Raw genomic sequence first — 20,064 nt, forward strand, 5'->3', positions numbered from 1 at the left:
ACAGGAAGGTTGCGGATTCCCAGAAGCTGGAAATCCAACCAGAGAATATTTGTCCACTGGGAAAGTTCATCACGTTGCGTTTACTTATAAGGAAGAGGATGGTGGAAAGCCCCGATTTGGCCGCTTTTTACTGCTGGCCTGCCCGGGAGAGGGTGGCACCGCGGCGGAGGGCACGGCGCCGGGCGATGGCGGGACTCCCGACGGCCCGTCCCGCAGCCCGGCTCTCCGCCCCGGGAGGACGTCTCCTCTTCCAGCTCCTAATCACTTCTAGAAACTGTCGGTGCCCACGGGGGCAGCGGGGGCAGGCCGACGGGAGCGGTCCCGGGTGGGCGGGAAGCAGCAGGAAGAGGCGGGATCCTGCCCTTTGTTTCTTGGTCCTTAATCCCTGAGCCCCGCGGCGCAGACGCCCCCCTCCCGCCAGACGCCCCCAGCGCTCCCGAGCGGGTCCGGGAATCCGCCCGGAGCGCGGGGCGGGGCGGGGCGGGGCTCGCGAGGCCCCGCCCACAAGGGCGTCCTTTAAAGGTGCCGGCGCTCGCCCGCCCGCGGCTCCGGATTCCGCCGCACTCCCTCCGACTCTGCTCCCAGCTCTGCCGGCGGTGCGTCGTCCTGCCCGACTCGAGTGAGTAGTGGCTGGGGGCATCTCCGCCGATCCCGGGGAGGGGGTTACCCACGGCCCCCGGGATCCTCAGGCCGCCCTGCCGGCGCCCCCCTCATCTCCTGTGACATCCCGATCGCCGTCCCCATTTAGACCCAGCTCCCCGATCCGCCCCACCCGCTCCTCGTGCCTGCCCTACCCCCGCAGCGCCCCGCCGTTGCTCTGGGGTCCTGGGCCCGCGGGCAGATACAGAACAGCGCACGACCTCCCTGACAGTCTGTCCCCGCGGTTTTCTGGGAGAGGCGGGTCGAGGTTTCGCGTGGCTGCGAGTCCGCCTTTAGTGGCCCTGGCCCGCTCCCCCTGCGGCCGGCTCTCTCCGCGGCGGGGAGCGCGGGACCCGAGTCTGGGGTCTCCTCTGCCCGGGGGGTGCGCGCCAGGCGAATTCCCGGGGGCTGGCGGGAGCCCGGGGCGAGGGGGGGCTTCCACGGCCCGCGCCGCGCAGAATCCTGCCCCTGCTGCGGTGCGGAGCGCCGGCATCCCATTGTTCGGGGGTCTCTGCCCGCTGGGCGCTGGACCTTAAACCGTGGAAGGGACACAGTGAAACGTCCGTGGAAAGCTCTGCTTTTCCCGGAAACCTCTAGTGTTCAGGTACAAACAGGAACGGAAGAACGCTTGGTTGCGAAATTCTGCAACAGGTCCTGAAAATCACATAATGGATTTCAAAGCTCCACGTAGGCAGCCCCAGGGGGAGGGGGCCTCCGAAATCTGGAGACACCCACCTCCACCCCCTCCCAAGCTAGGACATTTGTTGAGGATATTTGTTTAAATAGTTACCCAAAATGTTTAACGTGTTTTATTTGCAGCCTGCAGAACAAGAGTATTTTCCATTTATAAATGCTTTTTGTTCGGGGTAACACTTTATACTCGGACAGTAAGAATGATCTCTTTAGTTCTTAACTTTTCTTCCTGTATAAAACTCCACCTATATAAAACGCCAAAAATTCAAATAGGACAAGCACTAAGTTGGCTGTAATTTGCCTCAAATTTTTCAGGAAAGAGATGGGCAGTATTTTAAAAGGGTGAATCTTACAAAATTTGAAAACTGCTTGCCAAACTAGTACCATTTTTATCAAGTCCTCCATGGTCTCGCCCCACTATCTTCTTGGTCATTGCTTCTTCCTGTTGATTGCCACTGATACTTTATCAATATCTCTTAAGGTTCTTTCTACTCTGGATTCTAGTTTCTTTTGCTCTTTCAGAGTGAAGTTAGAGACAGGATCTCCATCCCATGAATCCTTGAATCTCACAGTGCTTGCTTGGGTGCCATAAACATGGTTTGACCAGAGCCAGTCGATGGTAAACAAAGTTGGAGTTGTGGTGAACGAGGATCTAGTTGGACTCAAGCAGTATATGCATTAGCAGATTTGACCTAAGGTTTCTATCATAAGTTTTAATGGATTTCTCTAAATGTATTCAACAAATACTGGTTGATATCTGGTGTCTACCAAACATTGTGCTGAGAGCAGTACTCAGTGGAGCTCTGTCCTGATTAAATTGCCAAAATATGGCCTGGTGATAGGGGCAGGACTGAAACCAGTTGGGCCTAAATTCATATCCCAGCTCCAGTACCCATTGGTTTGATGACCTTGGGCAAGTTATTCTCTGACCTCAGTTACTTTATCTTATAATATAGGTGTATCACATACTTTGCAGAATTGTCATAAGGCATACAAAGTCCCTCCCAGCCCGGAGCGTTCCCCATAGTTAAACATTGGTCTACACTTCCTTGAATCTGTGAGGAAAAGACTGTTAGGAAGGCCTCTTGCTAACTGACTCAGATATAAACACTATCTCTAGGTCCTGCGGGCAGGCCAACTGTCTTCTCTTTGCAGACATTCACAGGTTTCCTCAAGGCACCGCATCATTTCCTGGTCTGGTACTTGCATGGCTTCCCTCCCTTGGGACCTTGATGATTATTTCTGTGTCATGGACCTTTCTGGCAGCCTGGTGACGCTTCTGGACCCCTTCTCAAAATGTTAATTGTGTAAAATAAAGTACATGGTACCAAGTTCACTGATCCCCAGAATTTCAAGGGTTCTGTGGACCCCAGGCTCAGAATCCTGATTTAGGAATTTTTCTCAAACTGGATTGTGGAGGAGCTAGGCACAAGTTCTGATTGTTAAAAATTTTAAGTTTTAGTGAAAGTCATAGAGGAAAAACCAATAAAAGTATATTGTGAATCATTTGCAAAGGATACTAGGTTCCTCAGTTTTTTGCTTACCATCTCATTGCCAACAGGTCTACTAATTGTCCTTGACTCAGAAGAAGAGGACACATACCAGGTAATGCATTAGGGCCAGGTCACTATAGGAAAAGTTTCATGGTGGCTTCTCTTCCAGAAGAAAAGAGTAAAGAGAATTGAATCCTCATCTAGCACATAGAAGTACAGGAAATACCCAATTTGTCATAATTTAAAAAAAAAAAAAAAAAAAACTCACTCAAGGATACTATTTTTTTTTTCCTAAATATTTTTTTTCTTTATTGATTTTTAGAGCGAGAAGGGGAGAGGGAGAGAGAAATAGACACATTAATGAGAAAGAACATTGATTGGCCACCTCCTGCATGCCCCCCACTGGGGATCGGGCCCACAACCTGGGCATGTGCCCTGACTGCAAATCAACCGGCTACCTCTTGGTGCATGGGTCAACGCTCAGCCACTGAGCCACACTGGCCAGGCAAGGAGGATATGTTTTTATTGATTTTTAGAGAGAGAGGAACAAGGAGAGAGGGAAAAGCATTGATTGGTTGCCTCCCATGCGAGCCCCAACTGCGGATTAGGTATGTGCCCTGACCTGAAATTGAATCGGCAACCTTTTGGTGTACAGTGGTACAAAGCTCCAACCGACTGAGCCCCGCTGCCAGGGCGAGGAAATACCCAGTTTAAAAAGAACCAGCGCCAGAGCCATATAAGTCTGTACTATATTTGTGTTGCTAGCAGTGATTTAGTTTTATAGAAACATCAGTCAAATAACCTCAGAGTTTATTTGAATTTTATTGATACTAATTTTTAAGTTGAATTGATAATTTTGTTTTGGTTTTACAGTTATGAGCCACTTAACATCTTTACACCTCAGCTTCGCCACCTATAAAATGGAGATAATGATAATATAATGCCTACTTCAGTTGTTATGGGGATTAAGTTACTATAAGTAAAATACTTAGCGTAAGGAAAGCATATTGTAAGCTTTATATAAATAAATAATAATATACAAGTGAATAATAATGTATAATGCAGTAATTATTTTTACCTATCATGTGCAGGCAATATTCTAAGTGCTTTATATGTATTATTTAATCTCAGAACTGTCTTGTGATATAAATGAGCATTATCTCCATTTTTGAAGTGAGAAAATGAACAGATCAAAAAACCAACTTAAGATCATTTGGCAGATAAACAGTAGTCTTGACATATAAATCTTGGTCTGTCTCCATGTATAAATCACGCAAACGTTAACTTGTTTGAATAATTAAATACCTTGTAGTTAGTACCGACTGAATCGCTATGGCAGATGCTGGAGGTCAGGGTGACCGAGTTTTATAGCATAGTTACATTCTAATTACAGTAGGTGTGGTGGGTAGTATCCAAATCTCTGTCACAGATTTTGCTGTCCTCCAAGTTGAAGATGTAAGTGGTAACGGGCTGTAGAATTAGTAATTAATGGTGAGGAGGAAGACTGCGGGGAGAGGAAGGTGTTCCTGGGTGCAGGTAATTTGGTACCACGGGACTGATAGGTGATTTGAATGGTCTCAACCTTTAAATCAGATATGGGAGTTTGGGGACAGCTTGAGGTCCTAGAGTCAAATAAGAGTGGATTGAGCCTGGATTTGCTTCTTTGAGGGTCAGTGACCTCAGCAAGTCACTGAGCAACTGAACTCTTTGTAACCATATTTGGGCCCAGTAGTACTCCTGAAGGAAAAGAAAACCAGTGTTTGTGGAGAATAGGCTCTTTGCCAGGTATTCACGAACGTGACCTCATTAACTCCTCATAGCCACCCTATGAGTGTTCTCACTCATTTCCATGTTATAGCTGAGGAAGTTGAGGCTCAGAGATTAGGAGCTTGAACAGGGTCACGGAGCTGATAACCGACTTTCAAAACTTCGTCTAAGTTCCACTCTCATGCAGCAGGAATGTCTGAGAGGTGGCACGTGCACTGCAGTTTCCACGGCAGACATTATTAATCGCAGTAATTTTTAACATGGAACCTTGACTGAACTTCAGACTCTTTCTCAACATCGTTCCAGGAACCACTTTCGGTGGATCTGCAAGATGCACCGTGTTGCCGTCCCTACAAGGAGAGCATGCGGCTTCAGAGCCCTCTCTGCATGCCTCTGTGTTATTGGTTTTGTTGTATTGCTGTTATTCATGTACATATTTCTACCACCATAAGCTTCCTGAGAAACAGGCACACTTCCTAATAAGCCTTTGATCCTCAACTCCTAACCCAGGATATGGCTTATAAAAGGTTGAATTAATACATCTATGCGAGAGCTTCATAAACAGTAAAGCATTGTACAATGTTCATTAGCTGCCCTCACCCTAGAACAATGACTTGAGATACAGAAATGAAGTCAGGAGTTAGTGGATGAGGGCGGGCGGTAAGTCAGTTGCCCCAATAGGGGTGGGATTAGAGGCATAAGGAGGAATGGGTACATAAGATGGGTAGGGCAAGATGAGCATTGGCAACAAAGATTGAGCGTTTCTAAATATTGATGATAAAGTCTACCAATAATACCAAAAATTGAGTGCCTACTATAAGCATTTTCTCAGCTCATTCTCTTCACAGCTCTATAAGAAAGGTACTGTTCTCAGGAAATGAGCCGATGTTGACTCCAAAATCCAGGCTCTTAATTCACCCTTAGACTGAGATGTCTTAAACGCCAGCTTGAGGATTTGGCTTTGGTAGAAGGAGTCAAATGACACATGGAGTCAGTCTCTGAGACATAGGTGTCTACCCTTGGTTCATGGTATCCACTTAGAAAGGGCAGTAGACTAAGCAGGTAATTTGGGTAGCAGAAAATACAGTTTTTAGAATGGGCATTGTTGAGGAAAGCTTCATTTCCAATTACCGACAGCTCTTAAAGTCTGGCCTAGTTAAAAATCATTGTAACTGGAGACATTGCTATTAACTTTAGTAAAGTGACCCCTCTGGATGTGGCTAAAGATGAAACTGGTTTATAATAAATTCTCCCGTTCGGTAAATTGGATTATAACCATATTCTAGTGTAGTGACAAAGCTGTGCATGTGGTGATGTGATGTCAAAGGTTCTGGAAGCGTTTAGAATCTGAGTGCATTGACGGATTCATACTCCAAACCTTTGGGATCAGAACAAATAACAAACTACAGGTGGCAATATGTAGACTCAAAATTCAGATGTAGACTCAAAATTCATGGATTCCAGTCATTCAGATTCTAAAATAAGACAGTAAATGGCAACAGGTGGTATGAGTGATTTGTGTGCTCATTTTGCGGCTCTCCTTGGTTATCTAGAGAATGAGGTAATTTTACCACAAGGTGACTCAGAGTTAGACGATAGTAATTTTCTTCTGGGGGTAGTTGTCACGAATTTTGGGTGGTGTCTCTGACTGGGGAGAAGCAGCAAGCAGAAGTTGCACATGGTATTCAGATGCAAACAATCTTTTAAATCTAACATGGGAAAAATCCTGGTGCTGAAATTCTTTCAGACATTGGAAATTTAAAAAAAAAACAGAAAACAAAACTGAGAAACAGAATCCCTGTTCGACCTACTCGTGTGAGATGTGTGTAGAGTGGGGTTTTATTTCTCCTCTTCCCGTTCTGTAAATTAATACATAGGACTGATGGGAGAGGCACGCAGCCCAGAGCGCGCAGTGCAATCCAGCTCGCCGTGATTAATGTCAGCTGTTGGGAAGCTGTGCCGCCACATGTGTGTGTGAAAAATTAAGCCTTGGGTTTAAAAAAAATTTTTTATATACTTAGCAATGCCAAAGAGTGACAAATGGAAGATCCCCCTCCCCCCCCAGTCTCCAAAAGCAGGAGATGTACATAGGAGTTCTCCCTGAAAGTTAAGTCGAGCCTTCATTCCTTAGAGGGTCACAAGTGGAACCCCTGTTACACTTGCAGTACATTTCAGTGTCCCAAGAAGAGGGTTATGAGGGACCAGACGCTAAGTTTTCTTTGTTCCGTGGTGCCAGTCAGTGGGTTTCTGGCTGGAGTACTGACAGCTAGGGGACAGTCTGAGACGCCCCCTCCCTCTTAAGCTGACTGGATGTCTGCCAGGCGGGTGTGTGCCACGATTTGTCTCCACACTGTCGGAGAGAGACAGCTGCCTTTCCCTGTTTTACAGATGAGAAACTTAACCACGTTACAGATAAGCCCTAGGTTGTACCACCATTACAGTAGTGACGGTAACGCAGGTCTGTCTAAACGCACCCCCCTCCCTCCCTCCCACTGTGACAGTTCCAGATGTACGAAAGAGAGACTGGAGGGAACACCCAGCTACCCACTGCCTAGCTTGAAAAATAAGTTCAGCTGAAGCTTTTTGAGAATACTGTTACACCATTTGCCAGGAACACAGAGAGAGTTATTCAGAAATCATGAGGGAAGCTTTTAAACTGGATGGGACATTAAAAAGTTAACTTGAAAATTTTACTTAAGTTCCAAAAATGTGACAGAGAAGTAGGGCAGTGCTGCCTTTGTCTTAAGAAGCATACGATCGAATTGGGAATCGTACCGACAGGTTGAAAAAGGGAGGATTGTTTTTGTGTTTTTTTTTATCCTCACCCAAGGACATTTTTCCATATTTTGTTCAGATAGAGGGGGGGAGAGAGAGAGAGAGAGAAACATCGATTAGAAAGGGACACATTGAGTGGTTGCCACCCGCACAACCCAACCAGGACCGGGGACAAATCGCAACTGAGGTACATGCCCTTAGCAGGAACCGAACCCGGGTCTCTCTGGACCACAGGCCGACGCTCTAACCACTGAACCAAACCGGCCAGGGCGGGAGGATTCTTTAAAACAATAGAAATGAAATCTTTTGATATATGCCAAATACTGTGGGAGGTGGGATGGGGAATACGGAGATGCAGTGCCCACCCCCAAGGGGAAGAAATAGCACAGTAAGGTGAATGCTGGAGAACTTGGATGGTTATTTCCTGAAAAGATGACACATTCACATTTGGCTGCTGTACAAGGGACATGAGACTTGACTTGCTCTGAGAAGTGAATTTAAGTAGCCTGAATTACATAAAGAACAGGCAGATAGTCTCTCCTTTTAACAAAGCCCAAGCTGCTCTTTAATAGAGAGAGAATAACAAAGTAATGAGTTAGGTTTTTAAAAATGTACTTTTAAATGTCATTCAGAGACAACTCGGGATAGCGTTAGTCTTGATAGAAATTTGACTTCTTTTTGGTGATTGCTCCATCGAAGATGTGTGTGAATGTGGAAGATAACAGGTTGATATTAGACAGTATACTTTATAATCTGACGAGAAATGCCTAGACAATAACAAGTTATTTTAAAAGCCAGCTGGGCTATTAATTCTTGGGATATAATTTTAAGTAATTGTAATGCCATTACCTTGCGAGCCTGCATATATTTGGTTTTTGGTTTGCTCGGGAATCCTGAGGGTACTTCTAGCAGATGTCTGTTGCATCCATGAACGTTCCAGAGCACAGGTAACTTTGGAGCCGTGGGGCAAAGTCAACATCACTAATTGCACTCCACACTCCAGCCAGTGCCGGCTGCAGGAGCCAGGGCCTTGAGTCAGGTTGTCCAGGCAGGCTCAGGTTTCATTGTGCATTTAAACAATGGAGCACCTGTCTCCAGGGAAGGGAATGAGAGATTTATGCAACTACTTAAAAGGAGCTTGCAAATATGTTCTGTTGTAGCTCTGTAACTCTTGGGGACCCTTGGATTACTTTGTTCCTGCCTGAACAAGGGAAGTGGGCTTCTCGCAAATTGAGACTCATAGTTTAGTGATAACTGCTCCTATCAGTCAGGTCCCTGTGTGTGTAGGTGAGTGTTATTGTGGTTTGTTTCAAAGAACAGCAACTCCATCTCCAAATGACTTAAAAGAGAATTTATTGGCGCACACCAAGAGAACAGGATAAGACGAGGCATGGCTGAAAAGTGTCTCCATCTAGTCTCTCCATCTCTGTTCCTCTGTGCTGGTTTCACTCTTAGCTCATTTTCTTATGGTAGCTAGACAGCTGCTAGCAACCCCAGCCCTATATTCACGCAGTTCCAAACCAAAGCCCCGGATTTAACCTCCACTGAACTGGCTTGGGTCACGTACCCAGTCCTAACCCTGTCACTATGGCAGAGGGGGAGGGAGTGATCTCGTGGCCATGACTGAGTCCTATGCCCGGCCCTGGAGTTAAGGGAGACTCAATACTGCTTCAACCAATGCTTCTCAAACCAACTGTAGTAAAGGACCATTTTTTTGTTTGTTTTAATCTCGAGGTATAGATTGATTCTCTGACTCAACGCTGTTCAACAAGATGAGTTCGCCGAACGTGCTCTTGATGTGGCATAAAGTTGTATAAAAGTTTAGAAATGCTTACCTGAATTTTGTCTTGAGTTGGTTAGAAGCATGGCGGACCATCACCAGGAGACCACATTTAATAAGTACTTCTCTAAACCCATGGACCAAGAAAGAGGTGTTTGCTCCCCTGAAGAAGATCTGGGGAAAGGATGATCAGGAGAGGGACAAGAGAATGAACGCTGTGTGCCAGGACCATGCCCAGCGCGATGATTCACTATAACTATATCTTTCTTTTGGAAGGCCTCACAGTGGTGTTCAGGATGAGAAGTTACCAGCCTCCTGTGTATTTTGAGGACTGCCGATTCCTTGGTCTTTTTCCTTAGCGGCCCCCCATCTCTTTTCCCAGCGAGGTGTGAGTCAGTGGAGAGGTTTCAGCTGTCTCAGCCAGTGATTTCTTAGACGTAACAGGCCGGGGCTGCAAATACCGTCACAGATTTATACATCACAAATACCAAAAAGTCTGAACATGATGGTGGGGTAACAAGGAATTCCCTCGCTGTGTTTTGAGGTTCCACCTCAGGGCAGGGCAGACGATACACGCTGTCCTTTGCAGGACGACTTTCTGTACTGGCGAGGGCACTTGAGTCCATTGGCCATCGAGAAGTAAGCGTTTAACTGGGCGCAGGTAGACCAACACTGAGACGGAGGTTAGAACACGTTGGCCCTAAGCACAGCAAGGTAGCCAAGGAGCGAAACTCCCAGCTCCGCCATCAGGTCACCCTTCTCGGAGGTTACTCTGTGTCACTCAACAAACAGTTCGCTTTGCTGGGAAGGGAACTTGGTAGCATAGTCTTTGTGGACTGACAGCCCCATCCAAGAGGGAAAATTAACTGTTGGCTGGATTAGAGGACTCTGGGTTAGTGAAACACAGAAACTTCCATTGTAGCCATCTGGATGGGTGTTTGTTGTGGTTACAGCAGGGCGCCGTGTGTGCGGGTTAGTCACAGACACACTATTTATGCCATAACCTCACATAACCAGCAGACAAATACAAGATGTGTGCTTGCAGGACGGCACAGCACTTTCTTCCTCCCTAGAAGGTGTGTCATAGCCTGTGGACGTTAAACGTTAAGAATTTGATGGTGTTACAATGAATTATAGGTGTAATAAAAAACTCCACCCAGGTGTCAGTTCTCCAGCTGTTCTCCAAGCCGCTCTTATGACTGGGCGTGTGGGGGCCTCTGCTTTCGGCCCCCCTCAACCCCGTGGTTCCGGTGCCGGAAGTTTGGTGCCTGGCGACCTGTGCTGTTCTAGTGAATGCAGGTCCTTTGTCCTGTAGGAAAAACAAAACCCTTGCGCATGACCAACCAGAGCTTCCTAATGGAAGACCTGTAATTTGGAGCGGAGGTGGGGTTATTTTGGAGGAATGCTGGCCTTTTCAAGCGGTGGTTGGAACCCCGGCCGGTTTGGCTCGCGGTTGAGCGTGGCCTGCGGACCAGAGCGTCCCGGTTCGGTTCCCGCTAGGGGCACACACCACCACACACACACACACACAAAAAGACGTGGTTGGAGATCCGTGAAGAAACGGAATCTTCAGCTGTTCCCTGGGCTGCAGCAGCCCCCTGGGGAGCTTGCCAGCCGTCTAGGCTGGGACAGTCTCATCCTCTGTTGTCCCCGCAGGATGCCGGTGTGGGGCGGAGGAAACCAGTGCGGGGCCTGCGGGAGGACCGTGTACCACGCCGAGGAGGTGCAGTGTGACGGGAGAAGCTTCCACCGCTGCTGCTTTCTGTGCAGTAAGTGCGGCCCGCCTGCGTGCCCTCACTCCAGGGACAGACTGCTGGCAGATCCTTGTAGAAGCACGAGGGGTTTTTCCTGTCCGTCTGGACAGTAAGTGCTCAGCGGGCAGCAAGGACAGCAGGCGGCCCGGGCTCCCGAGTCCTGTCGCTCTCAGCCTCCGTGTGGCCTTGACCGGACTGCATTTGTCATCAGGCCTGGCCGGGGAGGGGCTCGGCTCCGGTGACAGTGAAGGCAGGGCTGCCAGTCCGCCCCGGCCTCCCTGGCTGGGCTCCTTCTCTTTGAAACGCACCTGCTAGTTCTCACCACACTATTGAAATTCCAATGTTTAGAAGCTCAGTCTCTCTAGAAACTCAAATTCTGTCTTCTCGGGTAGTGAATATCCAGTTATTTCTGGTTAGTGGCATCCTTCATTTGAGGGAAAGAAACTTAGGATGTGAAAATCCCATAGAGGCAAGTTGGGAATTATTATTGTTTATAGATGGGAAATGATCAGAGCATCTGACAAAGGTGGGAAATGGGACATAAAACAACACAGGCCCCTGTGCTTGGAAGACAGTAAATACCTGATAATGAGAGAAACAGATTACGAGATAAGCCCCTCTCCCCTGCATAGAACAGGAGAGTAGTCGTATCAGAAAGCTCTTCATTAATCATCTGCTGACTTAAATGACATGTCTTTAATGAAGGATTCCTGGTGTGGGGAACCCACCCGGATAGGCAGGCGTTGGCTTTATCTAGAGTACTGTGCAGTGACTATTACTGTCAGAAACTGCATGTGCTAAAGATGAATTTGGTTCTATGAAGAAATACTCTTCGGAGAAAACGTCTCCGGTTCAGGTCTTCCCCTCTAGGCACCAGCTTCCCGGTGCCTGGACGGTTCCTAGTGGGACTGCTCCGCGGAGGACTAGAAGCCGCAACGCAAGGCCCCAGCTGCAGAGACTGAACAGCCTGTGCATGTGTGGGTGTGCCTCCCTGCTCGCTGCCACTGCTCAGATCTGGCTTCTGAGTCCTCACAGGAGTTACCTTTTTTGTTTTTGAGGAATCTGTTTTTCAGTAGGTTTGTAGTCAAAAGAGTAGGTGAATACAGAGGAATTGCAAATACTTTAGAAAGTGTTCTTGGTTTCATCTAGGTGAAGCCATGATGTTTATTCCATAATAAAGTCAGTGTTTACAAAATATCAGGTTTTTTACTGGTCATTTTTACTTCTCCTTCCTAATATTTGTCTCTGCTGACTTAAAGCCTCTTAAGGAAGTAATTCAGAGTAGTTAGAATAGGGCTGAGGCCTGGGAGGAGCGGTGGTGACGGACTAAACTTTTCATGCACTTAAACGTGCTTTGGTTCATAGATGCTTTTCAAAACAGTTTTTACATCAGGTTGTATTCCATGTGTGCTAAGGTGTTAGTTCTTCAGTGGCGCTTTTACCTTTACTGTGTCTTTGAGCAAATGTATGTCAATACTGAGTCTCTACGGCCAGGTGCCAGGGTAGGTGATGTCACGATGTTCTTCCAGAGGCTGGGCTAAGGGAACGTGAACTTTATAATTAGCCTCTATTTTCAGCTATTCAGCTCATCACCTTTCCTTGCCCTTCTCTCTTTCCTTCCTTTTTTCATTTCTCCCCCTCTTTCAAATGAAAGGGGGAGTCCCTATTTCTACTGCACTGATGTTGGATTTCCAGCTGCCTGATTGTGCTACCAAGGAGCTCCCTCACAGTTTCTTTTTTTCACATGCTTAATTGAAGTTTTAGAACGTGAAATAATGTCTGGATTAAACATGATGACATTTGGCAGTTTTCTGAAGTGGGATACTTAGAAATGGCTTGTGGCAAGACATCCATCAAGAAAGAATGTGTTCTCCTTTGGGACAGAAGGAAAAAAAAATGCTGACTTTCAGCCACTTGATGATCTTCAGGCCCACTTCTCGAGAGCTGAGGGAAAAGCTGGTGGAGACATGGAAGAGGAATACTTTCTCTTCGAGACCAGTGATGAAAACTAGAACTCTGGGTGGAAGACAGTTTTTATCCCAAGGGGTGCTTTGGGGAGGTGCTGCTACAGAGGCAACTCTCCTGAGACGCTCGGCCACCCTTCTGTTGTCCCTTAGGTTGAGATTAACATTTGGTGTGAGGAGGCTGGAAGGATTTGACTGCTGTGGCTTTGGGAGCAAAGTGTTAGCTTTGCTCCTTTTCTTCCTGTAATTATAGCCATCTCCAATGTCTCCCTCCCACCAGAGAGGCAGGTCATATTGAAAAGTTGGAGGCCTCAGGATGTTAAAAGCCCGACACATTTCTGAAACAACTGACGTAGCTGTGGAGGAAGGCATGCAGTCCTCAGATGTAGCCGGCCTGGCCAGATGCTGTCTCCTGGCTGCCGGGAAACCACAGAATAAACCAGGAACGTGAGCGAGCCTGGGCCTCTACCCATTGTGGACCATGTGTCAGTACTACCACTGTTTTCAGGAAAAAGGCATCCTTGGCACAGTTTAAAATTCTAACTTTTTCCCCTTCAGTGGTTTGCAGGAAAAATTTAGATAGCACAACGGTGGCAATCCATGATGAAGAGATCTACTGCAAATCCTGCTACGGAAAGAAGTACGGGCCAAAAGGCTACGGTTATGGCCAGGGTGCTGGCACACTCAACATGGACCGGGGAGAGAGGCTGGGCATCAAGCCGGAGAGGTGAGTGAGGGCCATGTTTGCTACCTTCAGGAATGAGTGAATTATAACAATTAATGTTGCTTGGTGAACAGGAATCTGGGAGTTTTCAGACTGTTTTCTTATAATAAATCAAGTGAGTCAGATTTTCTAGTACAAACTAGTGACTGTTTTTTAAGCTAAAAATACTGAGTTTTGGACCTAACAAACTTCTTAGTGTTTTTTAAGCTCAAAATACTGAGTTTTGGACCTAACAAACTTCTTAGTGATTTCTAGTCCTGGTTTGAGAGCATCCCAAAGTGTATCAAACAGTCACAATGTCCTCAGAGTCAAATGGTTTAAACTCACTTCCATTGTGCAGCACTTTGGAGACCAGATGCCGTGACGTCACATGATAAAGAAACGTGGTCTCTGAACCACAAGATGCATTTCTCATGTGCAGTGAAGCAGTCAACAGAAATTCTTCAGTCACTCCTTTCATGTGAGAATACTTCCTCATCAGGGAATTGTTTTTCTCCCTTGAAATTACTTAAAAGTTGAATTTTCCCCCGTATGCGATTCTTTCAGACAACAGCATTAAACTTGACAGGCCTCAGCACCAATCAAGAAATGGTCAGGCGACCTCATTTCTTCATTGGGGATTTCCTCTTATATCTGTTTTTGACCCAATTATTCCCTCATTTGAACTTCACATTTTTTCACATCCATTTTATATTGAAGAGGCCAAAATTGGTGTAATACTCCAATAAGCTGGCCTTTTCCTTGATAAGGCGGTAAATCAGGCCTTTCCTATGGACACCATGCAGTATTAACCTGTATCAGCCATGTAATCCTTGTGACAACCCTGCAAGGTAGGGTTTCCCGTTTCACTCAAGAACAGAATGAGACGGTAAGAATTAAGTGATTTTCCCAAAGTCACATTGCCAGTTAACTGTAGATCATTATAGAGACTGGAACTTAACCCAGTGTAACTCCAAAGCCTGTGGTCTTAAACATGGGACATACAGCATGCCTGCTGTCTGCTAGACACTTATGTTCATTACCTTTGATCCTCACAGCTGCTGAGTTTAATGCTTTGTCCCTCTTTTATAGGTAGGACATCCAGGCTCAGGTCACACAGATAAGTGGCAGAGCCAGGATTTGAACCGATGTCCATCTGGCTCCCCAAACTGTGCTCTTTCTGCTGCAGTGTGTAGTACGTCAAGGCGCACGTCCCTGTGACTGCTTTGTGCACGCGCAGGGTTTCTGGGCCGTGTGCCCTGCTGCGCACCAGTTGCGCCAGGGCTGACTCACTCGCTGCTGCGTGCTGTCGCTTGCAGGGCCCCGCTTACCTTTGTCTCTGTTAGAGCTCATTGTTCTTGTTATGCTCTTCTCCCACTCATTGCCCAAGATCTTATTTCAAACATTTCACCTTCCTCCAAACAAAACTAAATTCATCCATGACCCCAAAAGTCAGTCAGTGATTGTGGCCAGTTTTGAAGTCACAAAGACCAGTGGACTCTCCTCGTTCCTCCTGCTTCTCCATCTTCCCCAACAACCGGAGCCCGGTGCTGACCTGTGGGAGCCGCTGCCCCGCCTCTTCCCCTTCGGAGCCTGGTCACATGCTGTTATCCTTTAGGGCCTCGTAAGGGACTACCTTTCCAAGAAGCCTTTCTTCTGTTTTTTAATCCTCACCCGAGGATATTTTTCTCTTTATCTTCAGATAGAGTGGGAGGGAGGGAGAGAGAGAAACATTGACGTGAGAGGGACACATAGACAGGTTGCCTCCCCCACGAACTGCAACGAGGTACATGCCCTTGACCGGAATGCGAACTCTGGTCCTCGGGCCAACGCTCTAACCGCAGAGCAAACCACCAGGACCAAGAAGCCTTTCTTAGTGACGGAACTCTGGGAGCACCTGTGGTCTGCATCACCCTTGTGGCAGGTGGTGATTTTAACAGTCATGGGAACAGATGCCTGCAGGAGGGCCTCTTGGAGAGGCAGCGGCGAGTGGGCAGGAGCATTTTCAGTTTTCAGTTCAGGCTCCCCAGTTTACTAATCCTCTAGCCCTTCGGCAGAGTAAACATCTAAGCCCCCACTGCTTCATCTGCAATTTGAGCTAACATTTATCCTTACCCCACAAAGTTGTTAGAAGGCAAGTGGGAGACAATCGAAGTGAAGTTCTTGTTAACATAATGATTGGCAGATTTGGAAATTAACTTGTAACTGGAAGTGTTGGATATCTTTGTAAACAGCTTTTTTTTTTTTAATCCTCACTCGAGGATATTTTTTCCATTGATTTTTAAATTGAGTGGAAGGGGGTGGGGAGAGAGAGAGAAACATGGACGTGAGAGAGAGACATTGATTGGTTGCCTCCTGTTGGGATTGAGCCTGCAACCCAGGTACGAGTCCTTGACTGGGAATTGAACCTGTTATCCTTCGGTCCGGGGGCCTACGCTCAAACCATTGAGCCAAAATGGCCAGGGCTGTAAACAGCTTTTCAAAGTCACTTTTCTTTTTCTTTTTTTTTTTTTTATCCTCACCCGAGGACATTTTTCCATTTTTTGTACAGATAGAGTGGGAGGGAGAGAGAGGAAGAGACAGAGAGAGAGAAACATTGATGTGAAAGGGACACATCGAGTGGCTGCCACCACACGACCAACCAGGGCCGGGGACAAACTGCAACCGAAGTACATGCCCTTAGCGGGAACCGAACCCGGGTCTCTCTGGACCGCAGGCCGATGCTCTAACCGCTGAGCCAAACCGGCCAGGGCTCAAAGTCACTTTTAAAAGGAAGTATATATATACAGTAGATTGTGGAAATAGTTTTTAAAATAGGCCTATACTAGGGAAAATTGGAGAAACCAATACTATGAATTAGTGCTGAGAATTGTTTTTTGTTGCTTAGAGTAAAATTTCCAGGGGGCCACATCAAACATAATTTTTTAAAAAAGCTGTATAATTTTTTTCCAGTAGGAAAAATCGATACTTAGGTACCGTTTGCTTAATGTTAACTATTGTTATTATATCTTTTTTTGTTGTTTTGATCTTCACCCGAGGATATTTTTCCCTTGATTTTATAGAGTGGAAGAGAGGGAGGGGGAGAGAGAAAGAGAGAACATTGATGTGAGAGACACATCAATTGGTTGCCACCAGCACAACCCCAACCAGGGCTGGGGATCAAACCTGCAACTTAGGTATGTGCCCTTGACCCGGAACAGAACCCTAAACCCTTCAGTCTGTGGGCTAACGCTCTAACCTCTGAGCCAAACTTGCCAGGGAGCTATTCTATCTTATCTGCTAAACTAATTTTAAGGTTCTAGAAAGGCCTTTAAATTGTCTCAAAGCCCAGAATGGTGTTTTGCATAATAGGTGCACCTATATATTGAATAGAAAAAAATTAGAAAGTAAGGAAAACATGGTTTATCCAATGACCTATAACAGTGACAAAAATACCGCTCTGGCCAGTTTGGCTCAGCGGTTAGAGCGTCGGCCCACAGACCAGAGTCCTGGGTACAGTTCCCGCTAAGGGTATGTACCTTGGTTACAGTTTGTCCCCGGCCCCGGTTGGGGTTGTGTGGGTGGCAGCCACTCGATGTGTCTCTCTCATTGATGTTTCTACCTTTCTCTCTTCCTCCCTTTCTCCCTCCTGCTGTATCTGAAGATAAATGCAAACATGTCCTTGGGTGAGGATAAAAAAAAACACTCAATCCAGAGAAAAAATTAAACATACATAGATTACATAGTAATACGCAAATTTTCTAAAATATTTTCCCACAAAGAAAGTGCTGTATCACTTTCCTCTATGTAAGCTATCTTTGGAAATTAATTGGTAAAAACATGCTTTAATTTCCTTAATTACAGACTACTTAAGTCAACTGACCTATATGCAAAACGACTTAAGTTAACATTGATTTTTCAATGTCATGTGAAGTAATATGACTCTGGGTTAAAAATATGTTATAGGAGGATTTTATAGAGTGTAGCATAATAGTTTAGTGGAGAGGTTAACATTGGGGATTAAACGAAATGTGATGAGGGTAGGCTCAGAAAGACAGATATGTAAGTTTGTTTGTATTTTGTAATAATAATGAGCCCATACATAGGTAGAGTAATTACTCTGGCGAGCACCTGAGATTCACTTCTTCTTTGTCCCCTCCACTGGCCTGCGAAGGCCTCCAGCCAGCAGATGGTGCGGCGTTAGGCCCCAGAGTTCCACTGTGCCTGCCTTGCCGCCTTCCACGGGCCCTTCGGAAAATCTCACATACTTTCCCTCCTTTCCACAGTGTTCAACCTCACAGGCCTACCACAAATCCAAACACTTCTAAATTTGCTCAGAAATATGGAGGAGCTGAGAAGTGTTCCAGATGTGGGGATTCCGTGTACGCTGCCGAGAAGATCATAGGAGCAGGGAAGGTAAGGTGTTCGCTCGTGATGAGTCTCGCTTTCTCGCCTTAGCCCTCCACAGCCCACTCGGGCACTCTGTTTCATAAGTAAATGCCTTGGATTAAACTTTTTCTTAATTGCATTTCCATCTGAATCATTAATTTTTCCAAGTGCTGCCCTTAACATGACAAATCATATCTGTGATTAGAAGAAACTTATTTTTTTAAACTCCTCACCCGAGGATATTGTCCCATTTATCTTCAGATAGAGTACGAGGGAGGGAGAGAGAGAGAAACATCGACGTGAGAGAGACACATCGACTGGTTGCCTCTTGCCCGACCCAAACCAGGGCCGGGATCGACCCACAACCGAGGTATGTGCCCTTGACCGGAATTGAACCTGCAACAATTTGGTCCGAGGGTTGATGCTCTAACAACTGAGCCAAACCAGCCAGGGCAAGAAACTTGTTTTTATAGGGGGTCCTCCTGAAGGCTGTTAGCTAGAAAGGCCAAGCAGTGAACAAATCTGGACTCCGCGGGTTATTCTGTGTAGTGGGGAAAAGCAGTGAACCGGACTCAGGACTCCTGAGGCCATTCTGGTGTGTGGATTTAGGAAAGTGAGGTAACCACGTCACCTCTGGGAGCTGCAGGGTTCTCAGCCATAAAGGAGGCGGTCTTAAAGGTACACACCAGGCTGTGACAAGGTCTCAGACTGCTCTTGGGGAAATGGCCCTTCCACGGTGTTGCTCCCAGCCCATATCTTCTGTGAATGAAGTTTGAACTCAGACTTTTTGTAGGTGACCAAGAATGTAGATGCTGGGGAGTCCGTTCCAGACTTCTGGTTGGGGCTGAACCACAGCAGTCAGGAGCTCACTTTGGTTGAGCTTCCTGAGTGTCTACATTGTACTACAGGAAACTAGCCTCTCAAACTTACTTATTTGTCCCTCAGCCCTGGCACAAAAACTGCTTCCGCTGCGCCAAGTGTGGAAAGAGTCTCGAATCAACAACTCTGACTGAGAAAGAAGGTGAAATCTATTGTAAAGGTAAAACTGATTTCAGTTATTATCATCCATATGAATGTCCCACATTAGCTATTTGCTAATGAAATGTCACGAGCATTAAAAACAAAGAAGTACTCTGAAAAGGGGGAAAGGAGGAATAGTGTCACTGGTTGTTTGAAAATAAAAGATCGAGAGATACTTAGATGCCAGAAAACCACAGAACAATTTTAGATGGATAAATAAACTTAAGTTCCTGGTCATTTAAAACTCCCCTACTAGTAAAAACAAAAACTCCACAACAAAGTCTTCTTTCAACTTCATGTTTTAAGCAAAGTCTGAGTATACACTTTATATCTATAGATGAATATATAAGATAATAGAAAATGTATAACTTGGCCTGGCCTGGTTTTCATGCTCGTAACTCAGTGAGCTGAACACTGGAACCAGAATGCTCGAACGTGGCCTTTACAGTTGTATTTACTAAATCTTATTTAAGTTGAACTCTTTTTGGCTTAGTCAGCAGTGTTTTAACTTAGGGTGGGCTGCTGTTGCGTGGGTCTTACACAAGGCTTGCAAAGCTTAATGGGCTCACAGTAACTCTCCCTTTTCTTTTGTAGGATGCTATGCAAAGAACTTTGGACCCAAAGGATTTGGCTATGGCCAGGGAGCGGGAGCCCTTGTTCATGCTCAGTAAAGGTTAAACCCAGAACCAAGATCACACACTGAGAATCTCTCCATAATCTAGGCACAGATAATCTAACACTAAACTACTGTGAAATTCTACCAGCACTTACGTACTGTATATTGCCCTGTACTTGCATAGGCTGCTGACTTGTAGGAAGAGAGCACTGTATCCTTTTTGCTTTATTCATCAGCATTTTCAAGAACCATTTCTTCTACATTTTAAATAAAACTTCAGCTTGATTTGGGTGTTCAGTCTTTCAGTTAACCTCTTGGAAGAGCTATTGTGATTTCAGTTAGTGAAAAATCCTTTGGGTCCCTACCAGCATTTTATTTGTGAAAGAGAGTCCACCCCATTACCCAGATGAGTCACTAGGTTCATGTCTGCATCACAGCTGTTGGAAAGATTTCTCTTTGAAGAATAAGTATTCCTAAGTAGCAGGCCTCACA

The 20,064-nt window shown here is 46.1% G+C and overlaps 1 protein-coding gene across 1 annotated transcript; it reads left to right on the forward strand.

Annotated features, from left to right (window-relative positions):
* The first annotated feature begins 557 nt into the window (after window positions 1–557).
* On the forward strand, window positions 558–19,857 carry CSRP2 (cysteine and glycine rich protein 2). The gene is made up of 6 exons (XM_036252001.1): window positions 558–619; window positions 10,804–10,916; window positions 13,424–13,592; window positions 17,834–17,963; window positions 18,882–18,975; window positions 19,551–19,857. The coding sequence occupies exons 2-6, from the start codon at window positions 10,805–10,807 to the stop codon at window positions 19,625–19,627; spliced, it is 582 nt and encodes a 193-aa protein (XP_036107894.1). The 5' UTR covers window positions 558–619; window position 10,804; the 3' UTR covers window positions 19,628–19,857.
* The last annotated feature ends 207 nt before the right edge of the window (window positions 19,858–20,064 follow it).

This window comes from Molossus molossus, unplaced genomic scaffold (genome assembly GCF_014108415.1).
Source record: "Molossus molossus isolate mMolMol1 unplaced genomic scaffold, mMolMol1.p scaffold_m16_p_10, whole genome shotgun sequence".
Taxonomy (NCBI): domain Eukaryota; kingdom Metazoa; phylum Chordata; class Mammalia; order Chiroptera; family Molossidae; genus Molossus; species Molossus molossus.